The sequence below is a fragment of the Lates calcarifer genome, linkage group LG9 (genome assembly GCF_001640805.2).
Source record: "Lates calcarifer isolate ASB-BC8 linkage group LG9, TLL_Latcal_v3, whole genome shotgun sequence".
Taxonomy (NCBI): Eukaryota; Metazoa; Chordata; class Actinopteri; family Centropomidae; genus Lates; species Lates calcarifer.
In genome coordinates, this window is record NC_066841.1 from 9,784,142 (window position 1) to 9,796,604 (window position 12,463).

General features: G+C 42.5%; 1 protein-coding gene across 1 annotated transcript; it reads left to right on the plus strand.

Annotated features, from left to right (window-relative positions):
- The first annotated feature begins 725 nt into the window (after positions 1-725).
- On the plus strand, positions 726-12,121 carry slc20a1b (solute carrier family 20 member 1b). The gene is made up of 11 exons (XM_018670404.2): positions 726-1,025; positions 2,166-2,886; positions 3,210-3,350; positions 4,217-4,302; positions 4,620-4,716; positions 8,336-8,455; positions 9,665-9,946; positions 10,097-10,724; positions 10,883-11,068; positions 11,198-11,282; positions 11,504-12,121. The coding sequence occupies exons 2-11, from the start codon at positions 2,538-2,540 to the stop codon at positions 11,657-11,659; spliced, it is 2,130 nt and encodes a 709-aa protein (XP_018525920.1). The 5' UTR covers positions 726-1,025; positions 2,166-2,537; the 3' UTR covers positions 11,660-12,121.
- The last annotated feature ends 342 nt before the right edge of the window (positions 12,122-12,463 follow it).

The following is a 12,463-nucleotide window of genomic DNA, read 5'->3' on the forward strand; positions in this document are numbered from 1 at the left end:
ATGTGCACACAGCAGAGATGCACTGTATTTTATGAGCTCATCATTGCTTTTGCATAGGCCTACTATAACTTGAACTGCAAAGTAACCAGTGAGTACAGCTACTAAATAAATGTAGAGCAGTACAAAGTTTCATTACATTTCCCAATGAAATGTAGTTAAGTAGCGGCAGTAGTGGAAAGTAACTGAGTACATTTACTAACATACTGTGCAACATTAAGTACAATTTTGAATGAGAGGCTTTACTTGCAATGAAGTATTTTTGTAATGTACTATTGCTACTTTTACACCACTGAGTATAAAACACGAAATAAAGTGGAAATACTCAAGAACGTGTGCCTGTAAAGTACTTGAGTAGATGTACTCAATTACATTTCGCCACTGTTCACGAGCACAGAATGTACAGATAAGCAGATAGGTAACATACAATAATGTATATAGGCTACATGTGTTGTATTGACAAGTATATGAGTGAAATGTCCTAATACTACAAATAGAAATTATTCTGTGGTGGTTACAGTGTATCTAAACCAGTGTTTGTGGACATGCTTAAGTGCAGGACTAAAGAGAGAAGTTGCTGTAAAAGACAACCACGCACAGAACACATGATAAGAGAGAGAGAGAGAGAGAGAGAGAGAGAGAGAGAGAGAGAGAGAGAGAGGGAAGTCTTGCTGACAGCTGGGCGGGAGAGGAGGCGGGGTTTCCCTGAAAGGGTGTATCCAATAAAAAAAGAAACGTCTTGTTCCACAAACCGGCACGAGCAAGTTCTACACATGCAGCAGTGAAGCTCTCATTCAAACGGAGACGTCTCTGAATTTGAGAAGACGGGATTTTTTCACATCGAATCTGACAGTCGTCAATAGCTTTTTTATTCATAACTTAAGGCAGCTTTTTTGAGTAGGATATATTTCATAATCAGTTTAATTTTTCATTATCCCGCGCGCGCTATCGTAACGTCTGTGCGCGCGCTAATTAGCTTACTGGCTAGCAAGCACTATTCTTCACGGGACTGACAACTTCAACGTGTGGTGAGTTTAATGATCTCGACTTTCTATCAGAATAAAGAGCATTTTGTGGTTTACCCATTGAGCACTAAGATTTAAAATCACCACCCGATGTGAACGTAAGGCTAATGCTAACGCTAGCTTGAATAATAAACCGTTGTGCTATGCCTTAATCAGTGTTAGACAGATCTCTTTGCTTGGTAGTAACGTTGTAAGCGAAGGCGTACAGTTATTGAAGTATCTTACGAATGATAGGTGATGGTTGTTAATTGTGGATTACTGTTAACATTTGGTTTGTGGAACATTTGGCACGCAGCGAGGTTAATGGCGCAATACAACCTGTCCCTTACTGTTAATCTAACGTTAGTATTAGTGAGCGTCTGTCCAGCACAGACTTGGCAGGCCACTGAAATTGGCTCGACACACACCACGGTGGCTGGCCACCCGGTCAGTCGGTGGTACCGCAGCGGCAACTTGTGTTCCTTAAACCGAGTCACATCCGGTTGCGCCCCCTTTTCACGGAAAACCACGTCAAACACAATTAAAAACGCGAATAACGGACCCAGCAGCCTTTAAATCGACCATAACGATAAATAAAAGACTTGACGTCGAGTCTAAATCTGTCGAGTTTTTGCTGTTTTATAGGCGCGTGAAGCCGTATGGTATGAACAGACGGTGCTCGTGTTCAGGGCTGTGTTCTATGAATGGATGACGACACGTGCGCACGTAAAAAAAAAATTGCTTCTTATAGATAAGGCACTCCTTATCTTGTAACAGTCTTTGTGGTCACCGCTGCTCAAAACGACAACAAATAATAAAAATGGAAGTGTCGGGGTAAAGTTAGGGAACGTTTGTTATTGTTATTATTGTTACTTAGAATCGCCGGTTCCTTCCTGCGACATACCAAAAATGGCTTCCCATTTGGTTTTTAGAAAAGGCAGCGGCACAGATCCTCCTTCCGGTTCTAGCGTTTACTACTGGCTTTTCCACGCTTCTTGCGTTGTTTTCTTACTCGGTACTTGAAAAACAGATCCCCTCGCCTTCTTTGCATTTCCTTTGTGTTATCAGTGACCTTGCTGTTTTTTTTCATGAGCCTCCACATGAAGGTGGAATGAGCAGGAACTTATTGTTAAAGTAAACCTTTTCTGTCTTTTGTCTTTTCAGGATGTACCCCTGCTCATCTGCAGTTACATTTGCACAATGGCTGTCTTTTCACTCTGCTTGATAGCTCAGCACCCAAAGAACAACAACAGATCTAGTACAATTGCAGGATAGCAATAAGCCCTCTTTAATACCTCTGTTTACCTTAATTGTTTTCTGGCACAGTTCCAGATAAACTTTTTACAAGTTTGCACTGCTAAATCTCAGAATCTCCTGTTAAGACAGGTGGGCCTGAAGAAAAGCTTATTATTTATTTTACCTTGTACCTCTTTATTTTACTAGCTGCTGTCTAGAAATAGCATTATATAAATAGATATTTTGACAGGCATTCATTCCCTTTAAGATTGTGAAGCAATTCCTAAATAGTCTACAATCATGGTTTCAACAACAGCAACTGCAATAATACTGGCCAGCACAGTAGGGCTGGCGACCCATGGCCCTCTGACAGACTACATGTGGCTGCTGATTGTCGGCTTCCTCATTGCCTTCGTCTTAGCCTTTTCTGTGGGTGCCAATGATGTTGCCAACTCATTTGGCACAGCTGTGGGCTCTGGAGTGGTCACCTTGCGACAGGCTTGCATTCTGGCCACAGTGTTTGAGACCCTGGGCTCTGTGCTCCTCGGGGCCAAAGTGAGTGAAACCATCCGAAAGGGTATCATCGACGTGGGCATGTACAACAGCTCTGAGCACGTGTTAATGGCTGGATCTGTCAGTGCCATGTTTGGTGAGTATCAGCTTATCTTGCACGTAATTCAACTTGTGGTCATTGAACCCCGTGAACAGAAGTTGGTAGCACGTAGACATTATTATTATTATTACACGTAGCACTATTTTGTTGTAGTAGTTGGGAATAGTGGTGTAACTATTTTGCCTTTACCAGTTTCAACAGTGTTTTGCCTTAGAAGGGAGAACTCTCAGACTTATGTAAGCAATCTAATGAATTAATGCATAATATTGATGTTTTAAAAGTCTGGAAAGGTATGTGGAAAATCTGAGATGAGGTCACCCCATTGAGTCTAATGTGATCAATTTATTTATTCTCATTAGGTTCTGCTGTGTGGCAGCTGGCCGCCTCCTTCCTTAAGCTCCCCATCTCTGGAACACACTGCATTGTTGGTGCTACTATTGGCTTCTCACTGGTTGCCAAAGGCCAGCAGGGAGTCAGGTGGCTTGAACTCCTCCGTATCGGTAAGTCTGACACTCTAATCAGCTGACCTAGAAATGTCTTTATTGTTTGGTTAAATTGCATCACAGACTAATGAGTTAATGGCAAGGGAGTGACCAATATAATGCAGTGTTATGTGTGTCATGATACATTAGTCAGTGTTTTGACTGTGTTGAAAACCTGTAATATCCAGATCAACAATTCAGTGAAGTTATGAATGACAGTTGCAGGCACAGAGCTAAATCAACACATAGAAATCTGTAATGTACTTAAAATATAAATCAGCTGTGATTCCAGTAGTTTGTTACGTTTTTTGGAACACTGAGATATCCAGATGGGGAAGGAGAGACATTTGTCAGAGAGCATGTGGCAATTTTACTTGCAAATTTACAGCAAGAGAAGCTGAGCTAATTTTGCAATTTGGTTCTCACATTTGTTGCATTAGATGGTGATTTTCAGATCTGTGTTGTTCTACAGAAAGCCTAAACCTGATGTACAGCAGACTGTTTGCCCTCTTTAGAAATCTGAAAAAAATGATCACAAAATAATAAACATTCAGATATGGAAAAAAAATATTTTAAATTGGGTGACAGGATGAACCATTATTTTCTGAATGGTTTGATAAAGTGTAAATGATCCACCTTTACTGTCCATGGGACAAGTAGCTATGTTGCCAAGATAGCCAAAGAATGTCCACTTCAACCATTTCAGTAATTTATTGAGTTAGAATACTGGTTGTGAAACGGGGATTGCCTTTGTTTGAGGAGTATATGTAATTTCAGGAGTTAAAAGCCTTTGCCAAGATGTTTTTAGGTTTAATTTTCATAACTGAGTTGTCAGAGATTTCATGTCCACTAATTTGTAATTCTCCTATTTCTTTAATATGCAGTTGCTTCCTGGTTCCTGAGTCCACTTCTGTCTGGAATAATGTCAGGCATTGTTTTCTACTTTGTGCGCATGTTCATCTTACACAAGGTAAGCTGGCTGTTATCAACTTTTAGATAGTGAGTGTATTTGTGTGAGTAAAATGAGAACTTCCAGGGTGATATGTTAAGGTCAGTTTCAACACTGCTAGTTCACGCTCACAATGAAATGGAGGAAATGTTTGTTACATGCCAATAATAAAGCTACTGTTCTTTGATGCAGTTCCTTTTCTGCATCACACAGCAAGGTTCATATTACCACCATGCCCTTGTTAGGCCATCGACTGTAACCTGACAGCAAAATGGGGTACTTTTGTTCATATGTGGGAATTTTTATTCCTGACTTAGTTCTCCGTTTTGTCACTGTAGAAAGACCCCGTACCCAATGGACTGAAGGCCCTTCCTGTTTTCTATGCCATAACCATGGGAATCAACCTGTTCTCCATCATGTTCACTGGCGCTCCGAGTGAGTATCATTGTTTCAGTCATTTTGCTCTGCATGCCTGCTCACAGCCACAGCTTAAAATAAACTGCTCCCTCAGACAGCCGGATGCCCACATGTATTCCAGACTGAACCAGGCTGTGTTTACCATTTTCACAGAAGCCGTGTTTATTTTAACATGTTTTTTTGGGGCTCTCTTGCTTGTGGTTCTATGTGGGTCATAGCCGGAATAAAGTTTTAGAGCGGAGCACAACAGGGAGATGGAAATAAGGTTTCACTTAACTCTTGACATCACTGTCTGTGCCCTTCAGACACGGAGGAGGAAAAGAGAAGTAAAGAGGGTGTGAACTGGTCATAGTTGTCTGCTGCCAGTAGTTGTACTGCTGCTCAGAATTAGTATAATAATGCTCTGAATACTTGTTGTCCTCAAGAAACTCTTTATTAAACGAGCAACTTTTGCTCCTTTTTGTTTTCTTTCTCTCTACAGGGCCTAACAGTTCAAGATGTTAGCTGGCCTGGGCCATTAAATGGCTGCTACAGGCCAGAGTTTGACCAGATATGGTGCGCTGATGTGTGCATGCACATCAGCACACTCACAGAGAGGAGATCACTTGCAGTTCCAGCATAGCCTGTAACCCTGCTTAGTCAGGCACATTCTGTACAGTTGTGTGAAGTCCCTCACACCTCAAAACACTGTACATGAGGACCTGTACTTGGGTACCTCAGAGAAAAAAAGGTGCGAGATTTCATTGTAGACACAGTAACAAACCCACTGCATCTTCTTTCAAGTTGGCTGTTGATTTTGGTTCATGTTTATTTTTTATATTCACATAACATTCATATACTCTGTAGACAAGGACAAATTGTCACCCCACATCAGGACACATCACATCAGGATAATCCTCATCAAATCCTGCATGATTAGTTTCCCATTGACTGAACACAAAGCAACACAGCTAATTCATATCCATAGTATTCATATCCATATTTATTTCCTAGCCCAGTTTTGGGTAGCTATGCTACTCTAGCATCCAGGATGACAACAGCTCATTATTGCTGATATATGCACTCTAATGCAGCAGCAGTATCTACAGCCAACAGAGTACAGTATGTTTGGTTTCCTGTGATAGGATTCCCCAGATCTACATTCTATCATAGCGGTGCGATTGGACACCAGGCATCCCACAGCACATTCCAGTACTCAATATATATATACCAATGCCAGAGACCTCAAGTCAGCGTGTGCAGAAATTGGGGCCAAAGAATTTTGAGGGTCAGCTGTTGAGCCTTTACGGATGAGGCTTAGTGTGACTTTGGTTCTTCGCACCTTATAAATCACTCAGCTGCTGTTACTCCACTGCAGCCACAGTCATTTGTAAAGTGAAAATCTACCCGGAACCAGAATTATGATTTAATTCCTACCCTCTTAAAATGTTCAGCACCTGGATATGAAGACTTACAACCTCCTAAGTCAGTATAAAATCACTGTCCACTCTTTTAGGCAGCTTGGATATACTAGGAACAGTTAATACATCTGGTGCCTTCAGACAGGCTTCATCTTATTCACATCTAAACTTTTTTTTTTTTTTTTTTGGATATACCAGTGTTTGTTTCACAGCACTGAGTGTCATAGTGACTGTACATTTTGACCCACTCACACAGTTGATAAACTTCAATGCGTTCAGCTGGATACAAATTTTCTGCCTAGGTTACCCTCTAAAAACAAAAACAAACCTGGTGGCGTTGGTTGCTCTGGGGACACCAAACAAATAACTGACACTCATAGCACAGTATACACGTCTTATTTTAACTTGAGCCATGGTCCTGAAACAAAATCTTAAGTGTCTTCAGCGGCTGCTATTGTCAACTGTGGTATCATTGATATCATGGATAGTTGATTACTGTTAAGGATGAATGTTGGACTCACAGATCCCTTTAGTGCTGATACTTAGTGCACTTGGCACTTAATCCTAATACTCTTGGTAAGCGCTACACTGGGTTCTAGACAAAAGTGAGGACAAATAACCAGAGGCTCCTTGCCAAGTGAGTCATAAACTGCCACTTTAACTGTCATTGTAATTGAGGTTGGTGGTGAGCTGCACATATAGTACTGGAAAAAAACAACAAACCATGTTATTGTGTAATGTAGGCCATGGGATACAGAGGTTTTAGGGAGGGGTTTGGAACGCAGCCGTGGTTAAATTCCATTTCCCGTGCAGTCCCATTCATCCCACTGCATGGCTGTGGTATAAACCCACTTCTTTGTGTGGGAGTGTTTATCAGACCACTAAACCTAGGCTAGTTTTTAAATCCTTTCTTTTATATTTTGTAAGAAGTTCCCTACAAACAAGTCACAGTGACAAAGCGTTTCCATGTGAATGCTGTCAGACCCCTTTGTCATTTTCAGGGCTGTTTTGTGTCGTGTCATATTATTCTGTCCCCGGGAGAGTACTACTCTGACAAGTAGTACCCAACTGAACCACACCTGTCTCCGGATGTCTCACTACATGTGAGCCAATGTACTCCAGTGAAAGACGGGTGTCTCAGCTGTTACAGAGCCACCTTCCGGTTTTTCCTCTTATGCCTCTCCCGTCCTGCAGGGAATGAGCCTCCATTGCGTAACTAAATAAACATCAGTTAGGTACTCCGCAGTCTCATGCTGCAGTGTGACTCAGTGGAGAGAGTGCACTGTGGACTCTGCCCTCAAATGAACACAGCGACCGAGACACTTATCGCTTAGCCTTGGCCCCCATTTCCTTTTGTTTATCTTAAACTTCCCAAACAATCCCGAGCTAGTGGAAGTGTTTTTTTCTTTCTTTCTTTTTTTTTTAAATTATACATGGCCAAGGTCACCTCACCCAGAGGTGTCTCTGGAATTTTCAGCAGCTCCTGTTTTTGTTTTCTTCTAACCACACTGCTGACTTATATCTTCCCCGTATGACAAAAGATGCCTGCTTCCCCAGGGAAATTTAAATTGTTGCTTTCTGCCAGCATGCTCTGCATTACATCTACCTCTGCTGCACCAGCTTTGCTGCAGTCTTGGCAAGAGGGTGCCTTTTATTGCTACAGAAAACAGCTCCAGTGAATGACTCCCCCCCCTGTTCTTTTTCTGCTTAACTAATGTCGCCTTTTAAGGAACTCATTGTCTATGTGCAGTTGTCCTGGTGGGGGTCATGGTGACATATTTGCACTTTCACCTATTAGGTGTTACATAACTGTTCGTGTCTAGAGGTACACATGCTTTCCATATTTAACTTGGACGTGGCACAATGAGGCAATGCGGTCAGCCAGTCATGTCATGCCAAAAGATGGCACATATGGTCCAGCGTCATAGTTATTGCCTTGCATTTAATTTTCATTCACTGGTGCCATTAATGTTTTAAATGAGAATATAATTTCTGACATTTGAATTTTATCCTGATAGGACATCATGTTGACTTGTAAAATTTAAATACTATCTTGCCCTATATTTTTACAGCTATATAAAATTGCTCAGTAGTTATTTTTGGTATGTCAGTCTTAATGCAATGTAACTGTATGTTGTCCACTAAGAAAGGTAGCAACTGCTGCCTTGTTTTTTTAAATCTGCCTTTCTGTTTGCCTTTGTGTTTGGTTCTGTCTGTGGAACCCGCTGGTCCTTCAGTGGTGGGATTTGACAAGATCCCTTGGTGGGGTGTCCTGCTCATCTCGCTCGGCTGCTCTCTGCTGACTGCCATTGTGGTCTGGTTTATTGTCTGCCCTCGCCTCAAGAAGAAGATTGAACGTAAGTTCACACTTGTGTATTTGAATTTCTGGCAACCTGATAACTCATTTTTAAAATCCCAGCAGTCACAAGTTTCTGCTGACCACTGGAATGATTGGTTTCCTCTCTTAAGCCACTGTTCAAGTGAGGGGATTTAGCACTGCACATGTAACCTCAACCTATTCACACTGAGGGCTCATATTAATCCAGCAAATGGAGCTCAGGGATATTTTGTCACAATGGACTTCTAATGAAAATCGTCACAAAATATTGTTACTGTTTTTTTCCCCCTGTAATCCTGGATTAAAGTACAAAGCCAAGAACCATCTGCATTTACACACCAGTAGTGTGGCTCTGGCATTGAAGGGGAATACTATTCAGTTTGGACCTTGTAGTTCCTTCTATTGTTAACAATACTTTTATTACTTTTACATTCAGTGGTCACATAAGGTTAAGTCCAGCTTTGTTATTCTATTAATAGATGGAAGAGAATAATTACAGAATAGTTGCATCTGATACTATACAGGGCTTAGGCCCACAAATGTAGTCTCCACTTTAGTTTTCAGTAGAACCCTTTCTGACTCTGCCTGGTGTACGAATACTTTACATACTCTTTGAATGATATTGACCTTACCTCAAGTGTAAAGTGTTGTCTCTGATAGTAACAGAGAAACAGCAGGTTTATCTGTCCAGTCAACAAGCAGCCTAATTGGGTCATCCACTAATTGGTCGTTACTTCCTTGACTAAAATAAGCCTAGGTTGACTTAAGGTGTTGACGTGGCATTTGCGGTGCATTTATAGGGAGAGGGCTGCCTTAGCTCCGGCCTTGACCAGTTTGGATGCTGTACTGTGACCAGCAGAGTCAGATCACTCCTGTGATTATCACAGAAAATATTGGTACTGAGTATCTGATTCACTTTAAAACCACAAACAATTGTCATGTGAGCCACAGGGTGTGTTGACTCTTATCATCTTTCATAAGTTAAGCTGCTAGTGGTAGTGTAAATATGTTCCCTGTTAAGGTCATAATCCATTTATCTGATCCTGTGAACATTGCAGTTATAGGACAAAGGTTTTTCTGACTGCGGTTATGCAATTCTTACAACTCCCCACAGCTTAGGTTGAAAGGAAACACATGTGCTGTGCTAGTATTTTTTTTTCTGCTGTAATGTGTATATGTTTGGACATGACCCAAGCAATATCTCACTCCAACTCCTCCCCCCTACTAGGAGATATCAAGTCTTCCAGCCCCTCTGAGAGCCCCCTGATGGAGAAAAGGGAGCTGAGAGAGGCCCACTGTCCAATCCTGAAACAGACTGCCAAGGACACACCTACACCTACCACCCCGGCTGTCAATCAAAGCCTCTCTGCTCAGCCCCAGGCTCCCCCTGAGGAGCGCAGGGTAGCGTTTGACATCGGAGATTCTGACGATGTCGACAGTAATAAAGAACGCAAGGTGGCATTTGACATTGGAGATTCTGATGACACCGACTACAGCAGTGCAAATGGGGGTAAGTATGCCAAGTAATAACATTGTTAATAATTTTTAATGTAATTAAAGTTATGTAGCTTGATGGTATGTAATTCCTCAGATGAAATTACATGCAGGAAACTGGTACTGAACGGAATACTTGACAAGCTTTTTTTACCCCTTTCTGCAGCCCCCAAACAGGTTCAGGTCCAGGTCAACAACCAGCAAGCTCAGCACAGCAATGGCTCTGCAAATGCTCCCAATCAGGTCCAGTTCAGTAATCAGGTTCAGTTCAACAACAGGCCAGCGCAGATGCCAAGTAACGGTTACAGCCAGTACCACACTGTCCACAAGGACTCTGGCCTCTACAAGGATCTTCTGCACAAACTCCACCTGGCCAAGGTTGGTGACTGCATGGGCGAGGGTGGTGACCGACCTATCCGGCGCAACAACAGCTATACCTCCTACACCATGGCCATCATCGGCATGCACGGAGACTTCAAGCATAAAGAAGGGGACTTCCGCGCCAGTGAGGATGGTGACAAGGGCCCGGGGTCGGGCGGTCAGGATAGGAAGCGGGTGCGCATGGACAGTTACACCAGCTACTGCAATGCCGTGGCAGAGCACACGACTCCTGAGGGCCTGGGAGAGAGTGAGGTGACACTAGAAATGGGGAAGGAGGATGCAGGTAGCAGCCAAAGCTCTCTGGATGATGATGGGCTTGAGGCAGACAAGCCGGAAGTCTCAACTCTCTTCCAGTTCCTCCAAATTCTCACTGCCTGCTTCGGATCCTTTGCCCATGGAGGAAATGACGTTAGGTATGCAAACACCCTCTGAGGGTCTTGTTGTTATCAGGCTTATAGATGCCACTTTGGTTTCTCTGGCATGTTGTTGGTGACATTTTTACTTCTCAAAGTTCAACTCACAGTCAGAATCTTTGGCCACTGTTGAAATGACCTCATTGTTTACTCCACAGTAATGCCATTGGACCATTGGTTGCTCTGTGGCTGGTTTACACAACCAGCAGCGTGACTTCAAATGAACCTACACCCATTTGGCTCTTGCTGTACGGTGGCGTGGGCATCTGTGCTGGACTGTGGGTGTGGGGTCGCCGAGTTATCCAGACCATGGGCAGGGACCTTACCCCCATCACCCCCTCAAGGTACAAACACCACAGACAGTGCTGGTCCTGTTTCTCCTTAGTCATATAACCACATCCTCCACAGACATTACCAGTCTTTGAATTTAGCAGGCATGCTCAGAGTCATAAGTGTTTTTTATTCCCCTGCAGTGGTTTCAGCATTGAACTGGCTTCAGCCCTGACTGTCGTGGTAGCCTCTAACATTGGCCTGCCTGTCTCCACCACCCACTGCAAGGTAAGCTGGTCAAACACTGTGGTCTCTGAGGTAGACTGAGACTCAGGGGAGGAGACTATTTCGTGTGAGAGAGGCTACAGTAAACAGTCTGGTAGACAGTCCAAATGTGGAGCAACTGTCTCTTCGATAAAACTTCACATTTTAAGTGTGCAGTTAAATCATTCAAAGTCATAAACCTATAAGAGATGATGAGAGTTATGTAACAACTGCTGTGTTTGTAGGTGGGCTCTGTGGTTGCAGTAGGATGGTTGCGTTCAAGGAAGGCGGTAGACTGGCGTCTTTTCAGAAACATCTTCATGGCGTGGTTTGTGACTGTGCCCATTTCTGGCCTGATCAGCGCTGCCATTATGGCCATCTTCATCTATGGCATCCTGTGAGCATTCAGCTGCACCCCAAGCAGGGGAGGAAAAAGAAACCGCTCCAGTGCGCACCAGGAGAAATGGAGTAAAGTTGGAAGGCCAAAATATATCGCTTACCTCAAGCCAACAACTTTGGAAGAAAAAGGAAAAAAAAAAAAAAAAGAAATGTTGAAAGGAGTTGTGATATGGGCCTGTGGTTCTTGGCTGCATTATTTTCAACCTAGAATTTGCTCTTTGTTCCATTTGGGCCACATTACTTCCAGTGGGAAGCTTGCATTTCTTTGTTCTGACTTGCTTTTTCATATCTCATCATTCTGTAAAGAGTTAATCTAAAAGCATCAACTGATTCTTTTTTTTCTTCTAATATTCATTCTTCCATTTTTTTTACTTTGCAATTATGTATATACAACCATGCTCTGTTTTTAATTTTGTTTTACACAATAGAAACAAATGAACAATTAAAATGCAGTATTAGCCTTTTGCAGATGTAACTCTCAAGTCATAACCCATGCTGAAAGTAATGTAGATGCAAAAGCAGTATTTTTAGGTGAAAAAAAACGAGGTTATTGGTGTGTATGTGTGTGTCCCACCCCCCCGTTCCAAGTATTTATGTGTCTGTTGGGCAAAACACAGAAGACACATGTTAAAATCTGCCATACATATTATGTGCCTGCTGTGTGAAGCACAGACGACACGTTATAATCCGCCATACTCACTCTTCTTGAATTTATTCTGCCGTGTAACTAGTCCTGCAGCTTTGAGAAAATCCCAGCAAATTATGCATCAAAATGTGCTGTTTGATTAGGAAGCGTGCTATGACTT